General features: G+C 46.0%; 4 protein-coding genes across 10 annotated transcripts; all 4 read left to right on the top strand.

Moving 5' to 3' along the window:
* The first annotated feature begins 2,664 nt into the window (after window positions 1-2,664).
* Window positions 2,665-5,663, top strand: LOC125525865 (disease resistance protein RGA5-like). Of its 3 annotated transcripts, none has more exons than XM_048690873.1 (5): window positions 2,665-2,825; window positions 2,942-3,031; window positions 3,647-3,694; window positions 3,832-5,136; window positions 5,230-5,663. In XM_048690873.1, the coding sequence occupies exon 4, from the start codon at window positions 3,902-3,904 to the stop codon at window positions 4,697-4,699; it is 798 nt and encodes a 265-aa protein (XP_048546830.1). In that variant the 5' UTR covers window positions 2,665-2,825; window positions 2,942-3,031; window positions 3,647-3,694; window positions 3,832-3,901; the 3' UTR covers window positions 4,700-5,136; window positions 5,230-5,663. The 3 variants fall into 3 exon arrangements, with proteins under 3 accessions (XP_048546830.1, XP_048546829.1, XP_048546828.1); XM_048690872.1 differs by having other exon boundaries at window positions 3,644-3,694; XM_048690871.1 differs by having other exon boundaries at window positions 2,666-2,825; window positions 3,623-3,694.
* Window positions 5,664-6,799: 1,136 nt separating this feature from the next.
* LOC125525863 (disease resistance protein RGA5-like) lies at window positions 6,800-10,538 on the top strand. Of its 5 annotated transcripts, none has more exons than XR_007291453.1 (4): window positions 6,800-9,038; window positions 9,144-9,298; window positions 9,667-10,029; window positions 10,109-10,538. XR_007291453.1 is itself a non-coding variant. In XM_048690869.1 (2 exons), exon 1 carries the CDS (start codon window positions 7,136-7,138, stop codon window positions 9,014-9,016), a length of 1,881 nt encoding a protein of 626 aa, XP_048546826.1. In that variant the 5' UTR covers window positions 6,800-7,135; the 3' UTR covers window positions 9,017-9,038; window positions 9,144-9,534. The 5 variants fall into 5 exon arrangements, 1 of the variants encoding a protein (XP_048546826.1); XR_007291454.1 differs by having other exon boundaries at window positions 9,630-9,921; window positions 10,109-10,537; XR_007291452.1 differs by having other exon boundaries at window positions 9,667-9,921; window positions 10,109-10,536.
* Window positions 10,539-11,891: 1,353 nt separating this feature from the next.
* Window positions 11,892-14,653, top strand: LOC125525864 (proteasome subunit beta type-5-A-like). Its single transcript, XM_048690870.1, has 7 exons — window positions 11,892-12,138; window positions 12,226-12,355; window positions 13,265-13,371; window positions 13,445-13,579; window positions 13,664-13,767; window positions 13,863-13,963; window positions 14,331-14,653. The coding sequence occupies exons 1-7, from the start codon at window positions 12,010-12,012 to the stop codon at window positions 14,462-14,464; spliced, it is 840 nt and encodes a 279-aa protein (XP_048546827.1). The 5' UTR covers window positions 11,892-12,009; the 3' UTR covers window positions 14,465-14,653.
* Window positions 14,654-18,147: 3,494 nt separating this feature from the next.
* On the top strand, window positions 18,148-22,288 carry LOC125523994. Its single transcript, XM_048689074.1, has 8 exons — window positions 18,148-19,156; window positions 19,240-19,284; window positions 19,371-19,418; window positions 19,499-19,555; window positions 19,639-19,731; window positions 19,884-19,976; window positions 20,047-20,148; window positions 21,982-22,288. The coding sequence occupies exons 1-8, from the start codon at window positions 18,284-18,286 to the stop codon at window positions 21,985-21,987; spliced, it is 1,317 nt and encodes a 438-aa protein (XP_048545031.1). The 5' UTR covers window positions 18,148-18,283; the 3' UTR covers window positions 21,988-22,288.
* Window positions 22,289-23,533: the final 1,245 nt, after the last annotated feature.

Raw genomic sequence — 23,533 nt, 5'->3', positions numbered from 1 at the left:
ACAGCCAATACTTACAGCCAGTTTACTATATGAGACTTTTTTTATAAAGGCTAAAAGTGACATGGCTTCCGTATAGAGCCGGCAGGGGGCTCAGCTATTAACCATGCTCTTACTAGTCTAAATTACTCCCCACTATGATCAGCCGTATTAGATTCTTTATTCCCATGAACCTTTTGGGAGCAACGCACACATAGCGCCTATACACCACCGCCCACACACCCAGACAAGTACTCTAGAGTAAAAAATGTACGTATATACTTAGTCTCGCCGACATGGTGCACGCATGGGTGACGGCGTCACGTGCCGTACACGCCTAACCACGTACGTGCACGTGATGGGCTGTACAACTTTTGACTCGGTGCATGCATCGGCGTGTATGGCATCACGTGCATGCATGCATGTGTGTTTGAAATCACCCAGACGAGTAGATCAGGCCAACTCTACCGTGCGACTGCAAACGAACGTCCGTTTTGTTCGGATTTTGTCCGTTTGGGTATGGATTTGGAGTCGTGTCCGGACGTGTCCTGCGATGGCCGTGCATCCAGCACGCGGACGCATCCTTTTGCCCCATTCTGTTCGCCAGGGCTAAAAATGTCCAAATTTTCATCAAAACTAGTTTCCAACCCAAATATTTGTCTGAAAATTAAAATAATTTTGCAACCAAATTGAAATTGTCTTTAATAAAATAGTTTTACAATCAAATCGAAATTGTCTTGACTAAATATAAAATGGACCAATACATCTATTGGTTGCCAATGTGATTCCACACGTGCTCAACCAAGTCATTTTAAAGATTTAAATGAGTGTGTCAATCACGCATCTCATGATGGAATTGGGCAAACTGTTCAAATGTGGCCGGGTTTTGATGCAGGGGCTCAATATTTCCACCTTGATAGTCAAATCCTTGATCGAAGATACTCTCATCACCCTCGTCCTCGACGATCATGTTGTGCATAATCACACAAGCAGTCATCACCTCCCAAAGCTTCCTTTCATCCCATGACAGTGTAGGGTTTGGAACGATACCCCACCGGGATTGAAGCACACCAAAAGCACGTTCCACATCCTTTCTAACACTCTTTTGCATTTGGGCAAATCTCTTTCTCTTCTTACCTTGGGGTTTCGAGATTGTCTTCACAAAAGTTGACCACTGAGGATATATACCATCTGCTAGATAGTATCCCTTGTTGTACTGGTGGCCGTTGATCTCAAAGTTGACAGGTGGGGAGTGGCCTTCTGCAAGCCTCGCGAAGACTGGAGAACGTTGCAGCACGTTGATATCATTGTGAGAACCTGCCATGCCGAAGAAAGAATGCTATATCCAAAGATCCTGTGATGCCACCGCTTCTAATATGACAGTGCACGCCTTGACATGCCCTTTGTACTGGCCCTGCCAAGCAAATGGACAGTTCTTCCACTCCTAGTGCATACAATCTATGCTGCCAAGCATGCCTGGAAAGCCTCTAGCTGCGTTGGTCGTCAACAATCTCTCTGTATCAGCGGCAGTTGGCTGCCTCAAGTACTCTGGGCCAAACACCTCGATCACAGCCTGGCAAAACTTGTACATTGACATCAGACATGTTGTCTCACTCATACGCACATACTCATCCACAGATCGTCTGGAATTCCATATGCAAGCATGCGGATGGCCGCGGTGCATTTCTGGTAAGAGGAGAATCCAAGCTTGCCAAGGGCATTCGTCTTGCACTCGAAGTATGGGTCATGAGCAACCACTCCCTCTCGGATACGATTGAACACATGCCTAGCCATTCAAAAACGGCGACGGAATTTATCCGGCTTGAAGAGAGGGGTGTTGACAAAGTAATCAGCATAAAGCAGGACGTGACCTCTCTCCCTGTTGCGGTTCAGGTTGGGAGCACGGCCAGGGAGTGACCCCCTGTACCGAGGAAGCTGCCGTTGAATGTGGTCGTGAACGACCAATGCAGCCACCACAATATCTTCATCATCCGACGACGAATCGTCCAATGAACAAAGGAAGTGACGGAAGAAAAACTCGTCTCCACTGTCCATACCTTTGTGGGCAAAATGCCGAACACCTTGCGGGCGTGGTGGCGAAGAGGCCGCGATGATCACCTCGACGCAGCAGGGGTGGTTGCCGGCCGGCTACTGGCCGCTGTGGAGCTCTCGTCGGAAGCTGCCGAGGACGCCGTGGTGCGTTGTCGACGGTCCTGTCCCCTCTGCGACCAGCAAAGACGGCGACGGCCAAACCTCCGATCGATAACCAAAACTACGGCCAAGGCGCGGGCGTGGTGGCGGCCATGTCGAGACGTGGTATGGTAGGGACGGCCGGGGGCTGCGCGGTGAGGAGGCGGCCGGAGAATAGCGGCGGCGCCGGCGACGGGGCGGGGCGGGAGAGAGAGGGTGGAAGCGTTGGGAGCGGAGGGACTGCTAGTGTCCCCGACAGGCGGGCCACGGGGGGACAAGGGCGTGCGTCCAAGCCATCCGCGTGCGTCCGTTTCACCCAAAACCGAGCACAAGTTTGGGCTGGGGATGCGTCGAAAACGGACGAAATCCAGATATTTGTCCGTTTAAGGCCGTGCGCTGGGCCGTGCTATTCGTTCGTTTTATCCCAAACGAACAAGGACGGACAGGATAGGGTCGCACGATGAAGTTGGCCTCAGTGTGTTGAATGAACGCAAACCTTACGGACACACAGACGAGACGACCACAAATCACTCCGGCCGGTCGTATCCACACTGCTAGTGCTACTTGCTGCCGCTTCTTTCCTTGGTCTCTCGTTGTTCTCTGCGGCGACTAGACTACAGTGGGTCTCCTCACAATCTGCGGCGGCGACGGCGTCGAAGGTACTCTTCCTTCGACTCGTCCCCTCCCCTTCCTCCTCTGTTCCATACATTTCCTTCGATCTAGTTAGCGTACAGCTCTCTCCTCTTTTTCATTCTTTGTGGTTTTCATGTTGCAGAGCTCGATCTGTTCAACGTTCGCTCAGCAGAGGCGAAGAGTTGCTGTTCGGTGTTCTTCAGGATGCTCTTCTTCGATTGAGCCAAGCCAGGTGATGCCCTTTTTCTATTTTTATTTTGCCCTCTGTCACAAGTTCAGATTTTGCTCATCCTGAGAAGTGGAAACGATTGTGTTCCCACTACGGCCGTGCGTGTAGATCCAGAGCAAGGGGAGGGTCAGATCTTGCTCCATCTGTTTCTCCCCTCCTTATTAATCTCTTGTTTGCTACTAGTATTTCTTTTACTGTATAATTATATTACAGTAAAAGTGTTTAAATATGTACATTAGGAAAAAGAAAAAGGAATAAGATAAAATAAAGCAAAGAGAAAAAAATGGTCAGTGGCCAGAGCTTAGTATATCTATCCATGTTCTGAGGGGTGCTGCATTTTTTCTTTTCACTCTGTTCAGCTTTTCCAAACAAAATCAGATCATGCTTTACCGAACAAATTAGTATCTGAAAACAATTAGTACTATATCTAGTTTTTCCAAACAAAATCAGATCATGCTTTTCCAAACAAATTAGTAGTACCACGAGCTGTTACTTTCACAAAACACAAATGTCTATCTTTTGCTCATCCGGTGGTTCTCTGAAAACAGTTAGTATGATTTTTTGCTGATTCTGACATGAATGTATTATTTGCAGAATTGGATCTATATTCTCCAGTAGTTCATCTTGGGTTGCTGCAAATTGGATTTGAAGGAGCTGCTATTCAAGGTACCCATCTTCTGCTTCTGCTTCTGCGTTGGAAAGAAACAATGCATATGCGCTATGTTTACAGTCACTTTCACCAACCAATCAGGTTCAGGTTTTGCTCATTCTGTCTTTTGAAAACCATCATGTTTGCATTACAGAATTTCGACCCAAGGACAATGCTATAGCGGTGTGCAGATCAGAGAGCAAAGACAAATAAAATATCGAGGTATGGAGGCCGCTGCTGGGGCGTTGAGCCCTGTCCTCCGTAAGCTCGGTGAGCTGCTCGCCGGAGAATACAACCTGGAGAAGCGAGTAAAGAAAGGTGTACAATCACTTCGTACAGAACTGGAGATGATACACGCCGTACTTCGTGAGGTTGGCAAGGTGCCACTGGATCAGCTCCAGGAGCCGGTCCGGATTTGGGCTGGCAAGGTGAGAGACCTCTCTTGCGACATGGAAGACGCTGTTGATGACTTTGTGGTGCGTGTGGATGAGGGTCCAAGCAGCAAGCCAACGAACATGAGGAATCGTGTCAAGAAGTTCCTCAAGAAGACCACCAAATTGTTTGGTAATGGCAAAGCACTTCATCAAATCTCTAGTGCCATCAAAGAAGCTGAGGACCTTGCCACGGAGTTGGTGGGGCTGCGTAAAAAGTATGAGCTTGACATGCGTAGCACTAGCAATGGTGCTACCATTGACCCTCGTGTGTTGGCTCTGCACAAAGATGTAGGGGAGCTTGTTGGCGTTGACTGCACAAGGGATGAGCTTATCAAAACACTGATTTGTGAGGACGGGAGTTCCAAGGAGCAATTGAAGACCATCTCTATTGTTGGTGTTGGTGGGCTAGGCAAGACAACACTCACCAAAGCAGTCTATGAGAAGATCAAAGCCCAATTTGATCGTGGCGGCAGATTGATAGAAAGCATGCGTGAAAGCTGGGTGCCCCCTTTTCTCCTTCGTGGTTCTCGCGACTTCCAAAGTGGGTTAATTCAAGTTCGCTTCCCCACCTCTCCACCCTGGAAATAGACGTGGAAGAACTGCAAGGGGAAGACATTCAGATCATTGGGATGCTGCCTGCTCTTCGGTTTCTGCGGCTGCGTGCAAGTCGCGTGATGGGAAGGTTGGTTGTGAGGGCCGATGCATTCCCATCTGCGAGATGCTGCATGTTGAGAGGGTTTCCGACGGCACCGTGCCTTTTTCCACCTGGAGCTATGCCAAGGGTTCAGCGGTTTGAGTTCTGGGTCTCTGCACGATCGATCGCAAGTCGTGAGGTTGACTGCGGCATGGGCCACCTCCCTTCTCTCGAGCATGTCCAGGTTTATCTGCAGCGTGAGAATTCCAGCGATGAAGAGATGGAGACAGCCAAGGCTTGGCTGAGGCGCGCAGCAGAAGCCCATCCAAAACGTCCCACCATTGAAATATCCTAGACTGTTGAGTGCTGACATGCCTTTGCCGCCAGTAAGGTACGGTCTCCTCATCTAAGCAATTATCTATTCCTGAATAAGCTCACTACTACCATATTGTTTGATTTATCCCTATTACTTTCCCAATTTCAGACCTCCAGTGAAATCCTGGAGTCAGGTACTAGTAATTCCATCAGTTGATGCCGTGGATGCTGTTCCAACATTTTGATAGGCCAGAAACAATTCACAGTGCCGTCGCAGTCACCAACAATTCACTGTGCCGTCCAAGTCACCAACAATTCACTGTACCGCCGCAACTCCCAATAAACCAAGGCTCATTCCCTCCAACGTATGCTCAGATTCTGCCCTTTCACATGATTGTTCATGATGAACTATTTATTTCTCCTGCATTTGCTTTCAGAAACGCAGCACCTCATTTCCTTTATTAAGTCAAGACTCTGTACAATAAAAGTTTGCATTCAGTTGGCACTATTTGTAGCAGTAATGCCTCTACGTGTATTTGATTGTTCACATACAACATTGTTATGTTTTACTGGCTTATATTAATTAAGAGTTGATTGAACTCCTGCTGGCTTGTTTTGCTTGCTTGGCACTTATTCAGTCAAGACTCGTACCCGTACAACAACGAAAGGCAATTGTAGCTCCAGATTTACCTCTTCTTGCTGCAACTCCTGTTTTCGAGCTCGTGAGAGAAAGAGCCACAACTTCATGCCTCAAGGTTACATACAGAAAATTTATATTAGCATTTTGTATGCAAAAAAGCACACAACAGCCAACCACCGCTCACTCGCTGCTGTTTCGCATAACATCAACAGTGGCAATTACTGTCTCTCTTTCGGTTTCCTTTGGAACATATTTTCCTTCTAGATTATCAATTGGACTAACGAAATCAATTCAATGGTAATACTTTTTTTGTGCAAATACATATTCAACCAAATCGATTATCTACTACTAACAGACAATCAAGTGGTAATTGATTGAGCCGAGTAGTGGGTTGCTAACAGGATTCTACAAGCTGGAAATCTACAGAGAAATAGACACCCAAATCGTCACAAACGATTGAGATCGAGAACTGCTCCATGCTGCTTCGCTGTTTACGCTTCCTCATGTATTCTTTTCACAGATAATTGCCTCGGCTTGTATTGCAAGCAAATGTGATTAGGTTTTTTTTACAGCAAGCAAATACTATTAGGTTCGTGGCGATGGTGGATGATTACCACTATTGGTCTACATACTATTATTGTTCAGAGGTTAAGCTGGAATTTTTAATATTTTTGACGAAAAAGCAGGGCCACTGCTTTTCATTGCGTATAGAAGAAATAAACAGTTACAAATACAAGATTAGACAAGGAGGATTGGGGTTAGAGATACATCAGAAGTACATTAGTCTGCTTCTAGGGGACGTTCTACAAGAGCCATTGCACACTTATGTCCAACATCGACCAGTCCTTTGCTTCTACCTGAATCTTCTGAAACACTTGCATGGGGCGGCAAGAAATATTTCTGAATGTTCTATCATTTATTTCCTTTCTTTCCAGAGGTTCCACCAAATCAGGGCCAAAATTGATCTCCAAGATTTCGCTCTTTCCTTTCTCATGGAAATAACTGCTGCATAACTAGTGACTAAAACATAAGAAATCCACTGCAATTCTGTATTGCAAAAACCTTGGCTCCCACAGCAGCCAACCATATAACTCGCCCGCTCTCCCTCTCCCGTTTTTCCATTAGGCACATACGTCCCAGATAATCAAATTGAACTAATGAAATGTGAGTTACATATCAAAAAAAATATCACTGTTAACTTCTAACGCATATGAACTCAATGTGACATAATACATATTTCAATCAAACTAGCGATCTAGAAATGCACAAGAGCCTTATAAACCCAGAGAATAGGGCCACAACTCCAAAATAGGGCCACAACTTCAAACATCAACCACTAAATCATGGTCAGTCCATGTTCAAACACAATAGTCCAATCACAGTCAGTCAGAGTTCATTAACCAGGACAACATTACATAATCCATAATCGACCACAATGTTCACAACAACCCGCAATGTGAGTTTGTCTGAAGCATGTCTCTCTTCCAGTGATGACACGATTCATAGAATGAAACCTCTTTCTGATGAAGACTCGCGAATACTCTTCCATAGAAGAATATTTCAAAGCGAGGACAAATGTCCAGAAGATTTGCAGGTAGTATCAAGAGACATCTTGAAGAAATGTGGTGGTGTACCATTAGCCATCATTATAATAGCTAGCCTACTTGCTAGTAATCAACGAGTAAAGCAAAAATATGAGTGGATGCATTTGCACAATTCGATTGGCCGTGGAGTTACACAAGGTGATATTGTGAAGGACATGAACATGATATTATCACTCAGCTATTATGATTTGCCATCCCATCTGAAGCCTTGTTTATTATATCTAAGCATCTTTCCTGAAGACTTTGAGATTAAGAGAGATTGGCTGATATGGAGGTGGCTTGCTGAAGGGTTTATCCAATGTGACAAAGAAGAAACCAGGCTGTTTGAGATCGGAGAGCGCTACTTCAACGAGCTCATGAATAGGAGCTTGATCCAGCCAGCGAAAATCAATGACGAAGGAACGGTAGTAACTTGCCGTATACATGATGTGGTGCTTGACCTTATATGCTCACTGTCAAGTGCGGAAAATTTTATCTTCATATTGAATAATGCTGAGTGCCATGCACCTAATCTGCAAAGGAAGTTTCGCAGATTATCACTTCATAATATCAAGGCAAAGGTTCAGAATCATCAGTTTGATAGCACCAGCCTGTCAAAAGTGAGGACCTTTGCTGTTTTTTCTCCCGTTGCTTGTGATTGGTTGCCATCTCTCTCAAGCTTCCATTTTTTACGTGTGCTGGATCTTGGAAATTGTGGCAGCCGTGAAAGTAGCTCTGGTCTCAACCTCAAGTATGTTCGGAATTTAATTCACCTAAGATACTTAGGGCTCAAGGGTGCAGATGTTCACGAACTCCCAGTGGACATAAGCAAGCTGCAGCTTTTGCAGATACTGGACATACAAGGAACTAGAATAAATGAGTTACCTGCAAGTATTGTTCAACTAAGAAATTTGATATGCCTATCTGTCGATAGTGGCTTGAGGCTGCCAAAAGGAATGGGGAACTTGATGTCCCTTGAAGTGCTGGAACGAGTAGGCTTATCCTCATCTTCTCATATTGTGGAAGAGTTGAGGCATCTGACAGAGGTTATGACACTCGGTGTTGACTGTTATAACATGGACGAGGATCTGATTGATATATTAATCAAGTCTCTAGGCAACCTGCACAAATTGCAAAATCTGCATATTGATGATGGTGGCAGATTGATAGATCGCATGTGTGAAAGCTGGGTGCCCCCTCCAAACCTTCGTAGTTTTGATTCATGGGACCCCTTCTTTTTCTTTTCGTCGTTATGCAGACTTCCAAAGTGGGTCAATTCAAGGTCGCTTCCTCACCTCTCCAGCCTGGCCATAGATGTGGAAGAACTGCAAGGGGATGACGTTCAGATCATTGGGATGCTGCCTGCTCTTCGGTCTCTGCGACTTGCTGCAAAACGAGTGATGGGAAGGTTGGTTGTGAGGGCCGATGCATTCCCATCTGCGAGATGCTGCAAGTTCTACGGGTTTCTGACTTGGCCATGCCTTTTTCCACCTGGAGCTATGCCAAGGGTTCAACACCTTGATTTCTGGGTATCTTATTGGTCGATCGCGATTGGTGAGGTTGACTGTGGCATGAACCACCTCCCTTCTCTCGAGCATGTCAAGGTTACTCTGCAGCGTGATAGGTTCACTGTTAACGGGGTCGATGAAGAGGTGGATATAGCCAAGGCTTTGCTGAGGCGCGCAACAGAAGCCCATCCAAAACGTCCCACCATTGAAATCTATTCGACATAAGTGCTCACATTCCTTGCCGCCGGTAAGTCACGTTTACTCATCTGAGGAACCATGAATAAATCTCTTTCCCTGAATATGCTCGTTATCATACTTGTTTGATTTATCCCTCTTACTTTCTCAATTTCAGGCCTTGAATAAAATCTTGGGAGCCAAATACTAGTAATCCAACCAGTCGCCTTTCGATAGGCAACAAACAATTCATTGCGCCGAGGCAGGCACCAGCATCTCGTTTGATTCGTGTACCGCTGCAGCTCCCGATAAGCAAGGATCATTCTCTCCAACGTATGTTCAGGCTCTGTCTTCCGCGTGTTGTTCTTGTTCAGGATGAACTATTTATTTTTTCTGCATATGCTTTCAGAAATGCAGCACCTCATTTCCTTCATTCAGTCAAGATTCGGTACAATGTAGGGTTCATTCAGTTGGCACTGTTTGTAACAATACTACCTCTACGTTTTAGTCTCTTCATTTGCAGCTTATTGTTTTGTTTTTATCGTCTTATTAGTGAAGAGTTAATTGAACTCGGCTTGTTGGCTTGTTTTGCTTTTCTCGTCACTTATTCAGTCCAGACTCGTACAATAAAAGGCAGTTGATTCAACTCCTGTTGTTGCTCCAGATTCGCTTCATGTTCGTCATGTTTTCTCTTCTTGCAGCAAGTCTTGTTTTTGGAGGTCGTGATAGAGAGCCACAAACGCTTGTCACTGGGGTTCCTTTGCAGTTGATTCAGTTTTGGGTTGCCACTTATCATAGCAGTAGCTCAGTCTACCTCCTTTGGAGTTGATTCAGTTCTGGAGCCACTGGTAGTGGAGACGCCTCGCCAGTTTGGATTTCTCAACCGCTGGGAGAGAAACAGACATGTCTGCCTGCCAACATGTAAGGTCTGGACTTGGATGCTGGCATTCGCCACGGTTAGTACTCTATCAGTGAACCTTTGAGCTTGCCAGTTTTCCTCCTAAGCAACACAGAGGTTTTACCAGTGTTCGAAGATACAGAAAACAATAAATTGACTGCTGAAGGTTAATTGCTTGTCAGCTTGTTGTTTCGATGCCTGAATATGTTCTTCATCTCTCACGAAGAAATGTATTTGTGCTGCAGATCTACCGGAATCAGTGATACATTTCGTTGCATACGATTCGCAAATCAGATGCAGAGGCGGGTGCCTGCAGAAACTGTAACTGAAAAAACAAAGCAAAACAGGGTGATATTTTTGTTTTCAGATGATTGCCTCGGCTTGTGTTGGAAGCAGATGGTATTAGGAGTAGATGATATTACGCCGTATTGTTGAGAGGTCGTACTGGAAATGTACCGCTCACGTACCCTCAAGGCTACACGTGGTACTGAAAATTGAATCTGTGCGTACTCTTTATGGGTCTTCATGTGCATGAAAAAACAGAACACCGATGCCTGGAATCAGTCAACAGGTTATTGGTCTGTATGTTGCTTGCTTTGTGCTTAGCGTGTTGACAGCCTGAAGTAAGGCGCGTACAATTTACAGTTTTATAGCCCATGCGTGTGAACATGTTAGTAATCTTGAAAACTCGGGGCATTTTTAACACTGGAACATGTTCATTTTTGTCCTGCTTCTCGACCCGTTGGCTGGGCAGCTGAGGTTGCTGCCAGCCCACCCGAGTTCGAGTCCCGACACGGACGCGCGGTGCTCACGGAGTTTCTCCTATAAAGAAAAACCAATAAGGGTTAGCCCTTGGGTTGGTCTCATTTTTTTTTCTCTGGTTGACCCAATAAGAATGAATGAATGCTGAAACGTTCCAGACTGAACTTGAAGCATCGTGTGAGAAAGGAGGGAGCAGCACTCCGGTACAGTAGCGAACACGAAGGGGAGTGAATGCAATCTCAAGTCTTTAATTTTTCAAACAACTTCTTAAAATCTCATCATTTTTCAAAAAAAGAAATGTTTTGAAAATAAAAATAAAGAAATAAAAATTGATGAAACCTAGTGAGAAGAAACAGCAGAAAAAAAAAACTAGCAAAATGGACCAGAACCTTCCCAAAAATTCCTAAAACTAAAGAAGGGCCAAAAGATACCTTCTAGAAGGTTTACAACACCGATGTGCACGCTAGCTAAAATGGACAACCATGTGTGAAACCCCGCCAACTTGACGCTACGCTTGATGCGTCGAATAGGTTTTGCCAGACAGATGTTCCTTTTGCTGCGGGCGATATATAGACAGGGCGGTCTTTTTAGTGGAAAGAGAGAGAAGGAGACGAAGCTTCTTCACACGAAACTGTCCGAGACGGGACTTCCTAATCAGCGCCTTTTGCGCCAGTTAGGAGAAGTGACGCTCACACACATGCTCGGTCAAGCCGGCCCATTAAAGCTAGCTCGTGTCGGCTGACGGTTTGACCTTTTAACCTCTGATAATAGTTTGACCTGTTGACTTCTCAGAGAATTGGAAAAAGTTATCAAATTTGCAAAAAGATATCATGAGTTATAAAAACCCATGAATTAGAAAAAGTCCTCCATTTTGAAAAAAAAACTCTCAAATTTGAAAAAAAATGTCCGTGAATATAAATAAATGCTCATGAATTTGCAAAAAGTTCATCGAATTTTAAAAAGTTCACAAATTTTTAAATAATTTGCGAATTTGAAGAGTAAAATTCCATGTTTTCTTTTAAAATTATCTAACAAAAACCGGCCAAAAAACGGACAGAAACAAAACACAAAGAACCGGCCACCAGAAAAAAAAACGCAGAAGAACCATATTACCATTACAGTTCTAAGTGGGCCGGCCCGTTGGGTCGGGGTGAGTATCTATCCTTTTACAAGTCGGGCGCGCACGCAGCCCGGCCCAATCCCTCTACAAGCAGGCCCGCAGGCCCGCGACCAGGCCTCTCTTCATCTTCTTAGGCCGCAAGAAAAGGAAGAGAGAGAGAGAGGGAGGGAGACCGAAGAAGAGGAAAATCCCGAGAGGCCAAAGAGAAAAAAGCTCACTTCATCGCCTCAGCCCCGCCGCACCCCCACACCCGCCGACGACGCGATGATTCCCAACCTCTCCGCCCTCGAGAACCACTTCGGCGCCGCCGCCGCCGGCAGCGACGACCTCGGCGGCCTCTTCTCCGCCGACGCCGCTGGCCAGCTCGCCCTCGAGTTCCCCACCTGCAACGACGTGCGTGAGCCCCTCCCCCGATCCCCTTCTCCCTCGCCCCGATCCGCCGCCGTCTGATCCCGTTTGTTGTTTTCTCCCCGGTGGCAGTTCGATGGGTTCCAGAAGGCGACCAAGGAGATGGTGAACAACAAGAAGGGGACCACCACGCTCTCCTTCATCTTCGACAAGGGCGTCATCGTCGCCGCCGACTCCCGGGCCAGCATGGGCGGCTACATATGTGAGTCCCCCTCCTCCTTCTTTCCCCTGGGCCCGCGTCCCGGTGCTAGTGCTAGGGTTTGGTCGCGCGGGGGCTCGATTCGCGGCCTGGATGCGTGATTTAGGGTCCGGGAGTTTTAGATCTCCTCGCCGAATCTGGCCCCTTTGTCGGGCGATTTTGTTTGGGATGGCACGTTTGTGATTAGCAATGTTGGGGATGTGTTTGCTGACTCTTGTGCACTAGGGTGTGGGTCTTCGTATCTAGTAAGTAATTCAGGGCAGTGATTCATATTTTTGTAAAATCTCAAATCAACCTGAGTAGGATGTGAAGAACTTCTGCTTAGGTTTAGTGGGCAGCAGAGAAAAACAGGCACAATCTCACAACAGTTGAGCTGCAAAGTGCAGTGCCATAGCCACACAACAGTTGTGGTGACTCTGCTTGGCTATGGCGATTCATTTTGATCATGTGATGAATACAAAGACACAGATTGAGGTTGGATGCTAACGATCTGCTGTAGCTAAGAAGAGATGTACTCTGTAGACTAGTAGAATTGCTAATGATAGAGTTGGTGAATCTATGTGATGTAGAGATACACTAAGATCATGCAAAAAAATATATTAGTTTTGCTAATGCTTACCAGTGAATTCAGTCTGCTTATTTGAAGGTCCAACATTTGTGCATACTGATTTGTGTCCTTTGTGGTTTGGAGAAAGAAAATAGAAGGCTGTGGTTATTGTATAATGTCTATTTTTCTGCAAGCTCTAATCCTTCTGCAAAATTGCCCTTGCGTGTTTGTTATCATTGAGAAGACTTTCTGAAAGAACTATTTGTTGTTGTAGAAGGCTTTTGTCTGATGCAAGGATTATCACTTAAACATTCATCAGATTTTATCTCTGTTCTTTACATGACCGCTTATTTCTTTTCCTGCAGCCTCGCAAACTGTGAGGAAAATCATCGAGATTAATCCCTACATGCTGGGAACCATGGCTGGAGGTGCTGCTGATTGTCAGTTTTGGCATAGAAACTTGGGGGTCAAGGTAAAACGACACCTGCTTGTCTACTTGCATCTCATCTCTGCATAGTAAGACTAACAATAGATTCTTCTTTCAGTGCCGGCTCCATGAGCTTGCGAACAAGCGAAGGATCTCTATTGCTGGTTCTTCAAAGACGTTAGCTAATATCCTTTACTCGTACCGCGGGATGGGACTTTCAATCGGTACAATGATTGCTGGATTTGATGAAACTGTGAGTCGCCCTTTGACATATATATTAGTCTCTTTAACCTGTACGGTCTATGCTTATGTCTTAACTGTTTTGCTCTTGATGTAGGGTCCGGGCTTGTACTATGTTGATAGCGAGGGTGCAAGGCTCAAGGGAAGCCGATTCTCTGTTGGTTCTGGCTCTCTATATGCTTACGGTATCTTGGATGAGGGGTAGGTTTTTTTGTAATACCTCTAGTATGTTGCTTTGCTCGCTGCTCATATTATCTGGAAGTTGCATCCCCTTATATTTGTGCTTTACATTTCAGTTACAAATTCAACATGTCAGTTGAGGAAGCTGCTGAGTTAGCTCGGCGGGCTATTTACCATGCAACATTCCGTGACGGAGCTAGTGGTGGCTGTGTTAGTGGTATGCATTCTGTTTCTTGGAATTTGTCCTGATATTTGTTTTAGAAATTTTGTACATAACCCTGTTTTACATAACTGTCTACTTATGCCATTATGAAGCAAACAGCAATAACAGCAAACAGCCTTTACCAATGTATTCTGGACATACTGTTATCATTACAGTTTTAAACCAAGCTGCCTTGGTTGATATGTTTATGTTGCATCCATGATCTAATAAAGCATTGAACAAGTAATGCTGAAGCCCTGATCCATTCTTGAATCTTGATAGGCCTGTAGGACAGTGGGACTTGTGTGATCTTCTTGAACATCTGCTCCTGCCTGAGTTCACGTATTCTGCCTGACAATTACCTCTTTTGCTTCGATTTCAGTCTACTACGTTGGCCCTGACGGCTGGAAGAAGCTGTCCGGAGATGATGTCGGAGAGCTGCACTACCACTACTACCCAGTCCAGGCGGCTCCCGTCGAGCAAGAGATGGCCGAGGCCCCCTCTGCGTCAACCTGATTGATGTCGTACGAAATTCCGTGAACTGTGCTGAAGCACCTTGTTTTATGGACTGGGGGCTTGTTTGTCTCCTCGACATTAGAGTGTTCTCTTCTGAGACCTGCTGATGTTCGACTTACACATCTGTTATGGAAGTGTGGTTGTAGACTGATGAATGTTATAGATGTTTCCATTGAAGTTTCATTTGAATTCGCTTGCTTGCCTGTTATGAGTTTGTGTTGCTGCTGGATAGTCTGGGCCTAGGGTGGGCAAATGAAGATGCTTTTTAAATCAACGGCCGGTGAGGTGACTACGAACTGAGAAGTGAACTGATGGTCCGATAGATGCTGAACAATCGTGCTGTAAACATTAGGCGAAAAAGTCTCATATTCAAACCTCACTTTTTGCACGCAGAGGTAAAAAGATGGACTGGTTCGTTTCCTACAGAACCGGCGGCACTGCAGATTTCAAGCATTTCGTTCCTCTCTGAATTTTACTGCTCTGATGCTTATCGGAGTAGTAAAAATATCTTTCTTTAGGCAATGTAAGACATCTTCTCAAATGGTAAGTATCACACAATGTGGCATGAAGTAACAACGCCCCGACGTTTTTATAACTAAAATTGTCATAAAGAAAGAAAATCTAAAAAAAGATATAACTAAAATTGTTATAAAGAAAGAAAATTAAAAAAAGACCGAAACTAGCCATCCAAACAAAATATTGTCATACTTCATAACTAAAGTTGCCATCCTCAGTTAACTAAAATTGTCATCAAAAAAACGTCAGGGCGGAATTGCTTCGTGCCACACTCATGGCACTTGTCAGGGTCCAATATCTTTTCGTGAGATATTCTCTTGATGATTTTTTCTTTGGTACTACAGTATTTCCGCAACCAAAATAGAAACGCATGCACCGCCGCCCCTTTCTCTTCTTCCCTTTCCCATAGCGCAAACGTCGACCCAAATCTTCCGCTCGCCAGGAGGAACCGCCGCCTGCGATGACGCGACGAAGCCGGGAACGCCGCGCGGCCGCCGACGAGGGAAACTAGGCGGCAGCGCGTGCCGCCGCCAGCCCCCTGCATACGACGCCAACGAGGAGCGCCGCCACGCCGAGGAGGTGCTCTACCTCCACTCCCTCTGGCGCATCGGGCCGCCCGCCCCTGCCCCCGCCAGAGACTCCCGCCCCACCCGTGCCGCCTCACTGAGGAGGATGTGGCTATGAGGATGGGCGTGTGGAAGACTCAGATCCCAGCCAGTCTGGCAACTACCAACAGCAGCAGTCCTACACCAGACGGTCACGCAACAGTCCTACACCCAAACCAGCGTGGGCGCACAGCAAGAGCAGCATTGGGCCACCGGACAAGAGCAGAAGGAGGGGAAGGAGGAGGAGGAGGAGGAGGAGGGTGAGGACGGCGAGGACGATGATATCCGGATGATACAGCCGGCGATCCGAAGAATAAGGGTAGAGGGAGAAAGCTTCAACATGCGGGAAGGCGAGTTGTCGTGTGATGCATGATTAGCCACTAGCCTCGATCTGATCCATGGCATGGAGCAAAAGGGCACACCATTTTGGAAAAAACATTCACATTTGGTTCCACGAACACAAACATTTCAGCACTTACTCCGACGCGGCCATCCGCAACCGTGAATCAAAGTCCCTCAACCATAGATGGTACACCATCAAGAGGACGTGTCCAAGTATTGTGGGCACATGAAGCATCTCATCGCACGGTGGCCTAGCGGTGCACAAATTACCAAGCAAGTAAGCTGATCGCTAGCCGGATGTGTTTAGTTTTTTTGCTCACTAAACGGATATGCATTGTTCACAATGTGTCACTTTGTAACCTTCTCGTGCTTGTTTGGTGTACAAGAAGTTGGAGAAGAACTTCACCGTCACGCATTGTTGGTTGAAGTTGAATGGACAACCAAAGTGGAACCTTTTTATAGCCAAGACCGCCGCCCAAGCCACAGAGGAGAAACCGGTGACCCTACCGACCCAACCCAAGAACCGCCAAAAAAGGTAGAAGATTTTTACGGGGAAAGAAGTTGGAGGAGGAAAGAGTGAAGCAAGAAGGTGCGGTGGCAAGCTGATGGAGAGGCTCGAGGACATCTTGTCAAAGAAGGAGGCATGCGTGAAGCGCTCAGACCTCAAGGAGGAGAAAAATGCGGAGAGGTTCAAATTGTTGATGGAGGCCACAGACAAAAAGTTCAAGCTCGAAGAGAGGAGGACCATGATCGAAGAGAGGAAAGCCGCGCTCAAGGAAAAGAAGTTGAAGATTCACAGCCAATGCGGATGATACCAATATGTTGACCTTGAATTTGGATGCTTGGATGCCACGCAAGAATGATCGTGCAATCTGTCTGCTACCAGATGTTGCAGTGGCAGAAAAATGAGTTGATAGCGGCGGACAATGAGGCGGAGGTGGACGTGGACGCGGAGGTTGCCTACGCGCCGACGACGACACCTTGATCGATGAGCAGATGGCTGGGATTGCCGATCCGGCAAGGCATAAATTTGCACGGACTGCCGAACAGATGTTCTTTTGGATTCAGGCATGTACAAACTAAGCATACTTGCCTCCTTTTAGTTGTGATTGGGCATACGATCCAGCGCTGGTGTGACCCGACGCGCTGTATGGATCAGACTATATTTAAATTTTAAATTGACCTTGACTGACGGCATTGGATGGCCGGCTCCGCATCCTTATTCGGAGGAATGTCGGAGAAAATCTACGTGTTGCTGTCGAAGATGCCATAAGATATTTTTTTAGCCATAGGAGTGTCGCAGTAAATATTTTTTTAATCTAGGACGCCGCTAACTGCCACAAGTGTGGCAGGAAGGGAGACGCACCACACGTCTCTAATGCAAACAGATTGCCACGTCATTGCATGCATGCATGTAGGAATCTTTTTGGATTTTCAGTTTTTAAAATGTTTTATCTCTTAAACGAAAAATCCAATTGAAGATCCGTTTTCACCATTAAATCCCTCGCGATGAGATCTTCGAAACTAGATCCCATGTTGATATGTTTTGATGAAAAAAAATTGGATTAAAAGTTGCCATGTCTATTGCATATGAATTGCCATGATGTTTACACTGAAGTTGCCATGATATTTTTTAGCTATTTTCTTCTACATTTAAAAGTAAATTTTGACATTTATGAAACGGGGAATTAAGAAACTAGACTTGCTATGAACCATAAACTAAAATTACCATGATACATGCACGTAAAATTGCCATGGTTCATACAAAAAATAATTTTCATGGTCAAAGTACTGGAGTTGCCATCATCAAAATACTAAAATTGCCATGATCTACAAACTAAAATTGCCACATGGCAACCTTACTTTAAGCCGTATGGCAACTGCGGTGTAAACATCATGACAAGTTCTGGGCAAAAAAAAAAGTTCGTCGAAACATATCAACATGGGGTCTAGTTTTGAAGATCTCGTCGAGACGGATTTAATGGTGAAAGCGGATTTGTAGTTTGCCTTTTTATTTAGGAGATACAACATTTTTAAGCCGAAAATCAAATTTTTTTTTTACTGATGTCATCTATTTATACATGGCAAAATGAGTGATGATGGAGGCGTGTGTGCGATGTGCAAACGCCCACACGTGTGGGTGCTAACATTTTCGTTAATCTAAGTAGTAAGGGAATATCTTTTTGTGAGATATTCTTTTGATGATTTTTCGGCGGCCCAAGCGGCTGGGCTCCTCCCGCAACCAAAAATAGAAACTCAGCCGCCGCCGCGGCGCCGCCCCTTTCTCTTCTTCTCCCTCCCTGAGCGCAACCGCCCACCCAAATCCCCCGCTCGCCACGAGGAACCGCCGCCTGCGATGACGCGCCGAAGCCGGGAACGCCGCGCGGCCGCCGGCGACGGAGACCCCGCCGGCCCCCCGCATTACGCCCCCGACGAGGAGCGCCGCCTCGCCGAGGAGGTGCTCTACCTCCACTCCCTCTGGCGCAGCGGCCCGCCCGCCCCCGCCGGTCCTCCCGCGCGACCCGCCGGGGGCTCCCGCGCCACCCGCGCCAGCGCCGGAGGCTCCCGCCCCGCCCGCGCCCGCCCCAACCAGCGGAAGCGCCGCAGGACCGAGCGCCCCGCCGCGGATTCCGAGGAGCCCGGCGCCGACTGGCCCCTCGCGCCCTCCCCGCCCGCCTCCCCATCCCCCGCCTCCTGGCCCGACGCCGCCCCCTCCTCCCCAGCGCCCAGGCCGCAGCCGCAGCAGCAGCCTTCCCCCGCCTCGCTCGCGCAGCGGGACGCGCTCCGCGCCGCCGAGGAGTTCTTCTCCGCGCGCGGCGCCGATGGCGACGACGAGTCAGAGGGGTCCGAGTCGGAGGACGGCGGCGACGCGGCGGCCGAGTTCTTCCTGGGGCTGTTCGAGCGGGACGCCGGGCTGCGGGGGTACTACGAGCGGAGCCACGAGGAGGGGGAGTTCCGGTGCATGGGGTGCGTGGGGAGGAAGAGGAAGGGCAGGGGCCAGGCCAGGAGGTTCCGGGACTGCGTCAGCCTCGTGCACCACGCGCGCGACGCCACGCGCTGCGGCAGGCCGCTTGCGCACCGCGCGCTCGCCGCCGCCGTCTGCCGTGTGCTCGGCTGGGACGTCAAGCGGCTGCCCAGCATCGTCATCGACCCCTGCGGCACGCTCGGCCAGGCGCTGCTCGCCAGGGAGGGGGCGAGTGCCGCCGCTTCCACCGCCCAGGAGGCAAAGGTTCTCAGCCCATTCGTTGCTGCAGGTCGCTCACTGACGAGACTTTGTGCTGTAACTTAATTTGATTTAATTGTTGATCGCAGGAGAATGTTGATAGTGTGCACAATGATGGCGTGGATGCAGTGAAGGTGTGCGCCTTGTTACGTTAAAATGGTGGTTATTGGTGGTTGGTGAGATTGCTGGTCAGCTGATCTGGTTTTGTTATTGATTTCAGGAGGATGTTGGTTCGGAGAAGAAGGGCTCCTTGAATGATGACAGGAAGGTAACGCTGGCGTGCAAAGTTGATCACTGACGAGATCACGATACTACTGCTTGTTATTCTGATTTGGTTGTTGATTGCAGGAGGATGTTGATAGTAGAATGAATGAGGCCGCATTAAGTGATGGGGATGGAGCAAAGGTCTGCAACATACAACATAAATGATTACTGATCGATCATGAGATTGTTGCTTGGTTATGTTCTGATTTGGCTGTGACTTTCAGGACGGTGTTGATACAGGGAAGATTGGCCCTCCAAGTAATAACAATGATGGAGAGGTTCATGAGCAAGGGAGTGGTGCAGGAACTGCTGAAAAGGTCTGTATCGATGATAATTAGCCATATAAAGGTTAAAACTCCAATATGATGTACAATAGTATTTTCATGATTTTGGTTGTTCAGTATTTTCTTATCACATGCGGTTTACTGCTTTCTTACACTATCTGACATAACTGTTGTTTGGCATGCAGGAAGGTGCTATTGGCACTAAACAGGAGCATCCTAAGAGTGCAGATGATATGAGGGGCACTTGTAATGTCAGACTAGAAAACAATTCATCAAAGGTGCATCTCTAACCTTCACATTTGCATAATGTGATTGTTTTTTATTGCTTATTGTTATTTTGGCACGCAGGAAGAAGCTGCTACAGAGAATAAGGAGGAGCATACTGACGGTGTTGTTGACTCTCGAGATGATATTGGTAACTTGGGAAACAATTTAATGGACTCATCAAAGGTATTGTCTCTCTCTCTCTCTCTCTCTCTCTTAACTCGTCGCATATCAGCATGCTTGAAATCAATCTGTTTTAACTTGATGTGTTGTGTGCAATCACTACCTTAGGTGTACTCGTGCACTCATGACATCTGGACATCGCGATAGGAGATTCTAGATTGACAAGCCACTCACTGAACGTGTTATCCTCCACCTGCCCATCCTAGCCTCGCCAGTTTACAGCCCTCTCACCCAACCAAAAACCTTAACCCATGACTGGGCAGGGCCAACGATGAACGGGCGTAATGCCACAACAATAACGGCGGCCCATTTCTGCCTGCCAACCCAAGCCTTGCCTGCAACTGTCTTTGGCCATCCAACCTCTGCTCCCATGTCTCCTGCCTCCCTGACCAACCTTACCGGATCAGGACCTTGTCCCATCCTGATCCGGTCACATGACTCGTGCCACCGATGGGGCCATCATCATGGGTAGTTGGTACTCCCACCGACTTCACAGCTTGCACAATGTTGTCAGATCTGCTGCATCTGCATTTCAAAGATTACACGCATTAGCAGACATCATGTATATTTTTGTTATGCATTTTTGGGACACTTTTTAGGTAAATGGAAGCAAACACTGTTCCGACCTCCTTCATCAAAAGATACACATGTTTGGTGCATTATCTTATATTTTTCTGTTTTGTATTTTTGTACTGGTTGGTAATAGTATATTTTGTTGAAAAAGTAGCATGTCAAACATTATATTTGTGGGTTGCATTTGCGTACATAGATATTTTTTCTAATGCATTTTTGTGATAGGCAAACATATTTGTCATACATTTTTTTTATTCATTCAAATTATAAAATTGGATGTGAGGAAGTGAGTCTCAGCCAAATGTGTGGAGGGTTGACATGAAGACATACTAAGTGGCATGATATTTGATGTCCACCAGTCCTGATTTGGATTCTCAACCACATGTTCTTGTCGAACTATCCAGATCTCTTTTTTGTAGCATGATATCCAGATCTCAGTAGTGCTGGAGTACACCAAAAATGGTAATTGAACAACAAGATACTCCACACATGCATTTCGAAACTCAGTTTTGACAATTAATTTGACTAACCAGAAGTGGGTTATGTTCTACAAAAATTGTTTTATCGGATTCGTGTTTGAACAAAGTTTCCAATGGTATAATTCTTTATGACATAGGAGTATAAGACATAATCAAATTAGTGGTCAAAGTTAAATCATGCAAAACAAGGACGCCATGTAAAAGGGGACAGAGGGAGTATGCCTTTTCTCATGCATTTGGCCCAAAATCAGTTGAAATGTGTGCTGTGATGATAAACTATTGTGATGGTGTGGATTTTCTGGCCCAGATGAAGATTAGGTAAAATAATACTCCCTCTGTCCCAAATTACTTGTCTTAGATTTGTCAGATACAAATCTAAGGCAAGTAATTCGGGACGGAGGTAATAGAAAGGTAGACTTAAAAGGTTCTTAAGAGAATCTGCTCGGCTGACTAGCTAGCTATGTTACGAACAAACAATAGAAGTTTCTGAATAGAAATCCTGAATGTATATAATTGGATGAAGTATGTATAAATTTGAAGGAGCAAATATCATCCCACAATGTACATCCAGTAATTTATTTGACTTCTTTTAGGGAGTGTTTGTGTGTGTGGAGTTTGCAGATGTGAACCAAGATCATCCGAACATTCTCCTAGCTGGCTGTTGTGATGGCACCCACATATTTATGGATGACACCAGTATTTGGCTGTTGTGACCCACATACTTCCTGATGACATCACTATTTGGCTACTTGCTGATGCTAAGTTCATGTTTTCTGGAATGCAGAGTTGAAAGTTGAGATTGTGCTGTGTACACACGAACTGAAGGAGCACATCCTGGCATCTATCCAATTCGACCATGTGGAGAATGCGGGCGACCATTTCCTATTTTGTTTCGTGAATTCTACCTGAGCATTTCTCGATTTTGCAGTTGTGTAGTTAATCAACTGTTCTTCCGTGGCCCAACTGAGCATAGCTCGTTCTCTCACTGGAGCACTCTCATGTTAAAGAGAGAAGTTTCTCTTGTGGCCAGTCAGATTCAGTTGCAATTTCTTGAAATGAATGAAGTGATGTGGTCCTTCTTTCCCTCCAAATCGAAAGGTTTCTGAGCTTTGTTGTGATATTGCTTACAATTTTGACAAAATATGGTTGGAGTAAAGAATCCCTTCCTTCTCCAACAGGCGAGTCTTTGACCAATTTTTCTATCAAGGAATTCAAACACCCTACTCTGTCCGTTTTAAAATACTCGGAAGCCCTATTCAAACTTTTGTAAGTTTGGCCATGTAATATATAGAAAAATATATTAGCAGCTGCAAGACTACAACATCAAATAACTCTCTTTAAAAGACACGCCAATTGCCAAGATTAAACGGAGTCTCGAGGTAGGAAGAGCCTGGGGAGACCTTATTCCAACATACCATGGCCACCACCACATTTTCATGTCGCCACAGAAACAAAAATCTAAGGAAAAGAAAACGAGATGTGTGTGTCCCCACTCCTCTCACCATTGACAAGGCCGCCGATCGAGGAAGAGGAGGGATACTGAGGCAGTGGCATGTAGAAAAGCTTTGGTGGCAGCAGCTAGGTTGGGAACCCCAGACGGAGTTTACTTTGAGGCCTTGTGTTAGGCACGTTGATAATTGGAAGGCGGTAGATCTGTAGTTAGATTGCAACCCTTATATTGATATGTATAACTAGAGGAATTTACACTATATTATGGTGTGTTGCTCACAACCGCATGATAGGTAAAATGTGATTGGTAGTTTGATATCTGAAAACTAGTTTAATTTACACTATATCAATTCCAGTACCAAGTGTTTGTTTGGCCAGAATGAGGAAAGGGAATGGGAGTTTACACGTTGGAGTCTAATAGGGGATTAGGCACGAGAAGTTGAATTTTAGTCTCAATGCCATGTTTGATGTGTGGTGGGAATTAGTAAAGGAAATTAGAGAGAAAATAACTTTCCACGCGAATTAACAGGGGATGCCGGGAAGAGATATGTGGGAATTGACCTCCTTAATTTCCTTTCCCGTCTCACCTCAATTCCCTTACCCTACAACCAAACAATGGATTATATAGGTCATATACCCCTTAAATTCCCATTCCCTACTTCTAACAGTGCATATAAATAAATCAAACAAATAAGTAAGATCGTATTTAAGATCGAAGCTCATTTGTTGAATGTCATGCATTACCACAAAACATAAATGTGATGTTCGTTGTTGGCCGTTGTTTTCCATACAACTGATACGTTCTGCTATCCTTCTATTCTAAACCCAAAAAATTATATGACTTAATGAAAACATATTTGAACCGCTCGCTTATGCAATTTGCTGCA

Source organism: Triticum urartu, chromosome 7 (genome assembly GCF_003073215.2).
Source record: "Triticum urartu cultivar G1812 chromosome 7, Tu2.1, whole genome shotgun sequence".
Classification (NCBI taxonomy): Eukaryota; Viridiplantae; Streptophyta; class Magnoliopsida; order Poales; family Poaceae; genus Triticum; species Triticum urartu.
The sequence above is the reverse complement of the archived record's forward strand: the minus strand, read 5'-3'. Positions and strand labels throughout refer to the sequence as shown.

Coding starts and splice junctions, on each gene's coding strand:
- LOC125525863 (XM_048690869.1), top strand. CDS start 7,136: ATGTTCACAACAACCCGCAATGTGAGTTTGTCTGAAGCATGTCTCTCT.
- LOC125525865 (XM_048690873.1), top strand. CDS start 3,902: ATGGAGGCCGCTGCTGGGGCGTTGAGCCCTGTCCTCCGTAAGCTCGGT.
- LOC125525864 (XM_048690870.1), top strand. CDS start 12,010: ATGATTCCCAACCTCTCCGCCCTCGAGAACCACTTCGGCGCCGCCGCC. Junction 12,356..13,264: donor CAGCATGGGCGGCTACATAT/GTGAGTCCCCCT, acceptor CTTTTCCTGCAG/CCTCGCAAACTGTGAGGAAA. Junction 13,964..14,330: donor TAGTGGTGGCTGTGTTAGTG/GTATGCATTCTG, acceptor CTTCGATTTCAG/TCTACTACGTTGGCCCTGAC.
- LOC125523994 (XM_048689074.1), top strand. CDS start 18,284: ATGACGCGCCGAAGCCGGGAACGCCGCGCGGCCGCCGGCGACGGAGAC. Junction 19,157..19,239: donor CCACCGCCCAGGAGGCAAAG/GTTCTCAGCCCA, acceptor TGTTGATCGCAG/GAGAATGTTGATAGTGTGCA. Junction 19,977..20,046: donor TAGAAAACAATTCATCAAAG/GTGCATCTCTAA, acceptor TTTGGCACGCAG/GAAGAAGCTGCTACAGAGAA.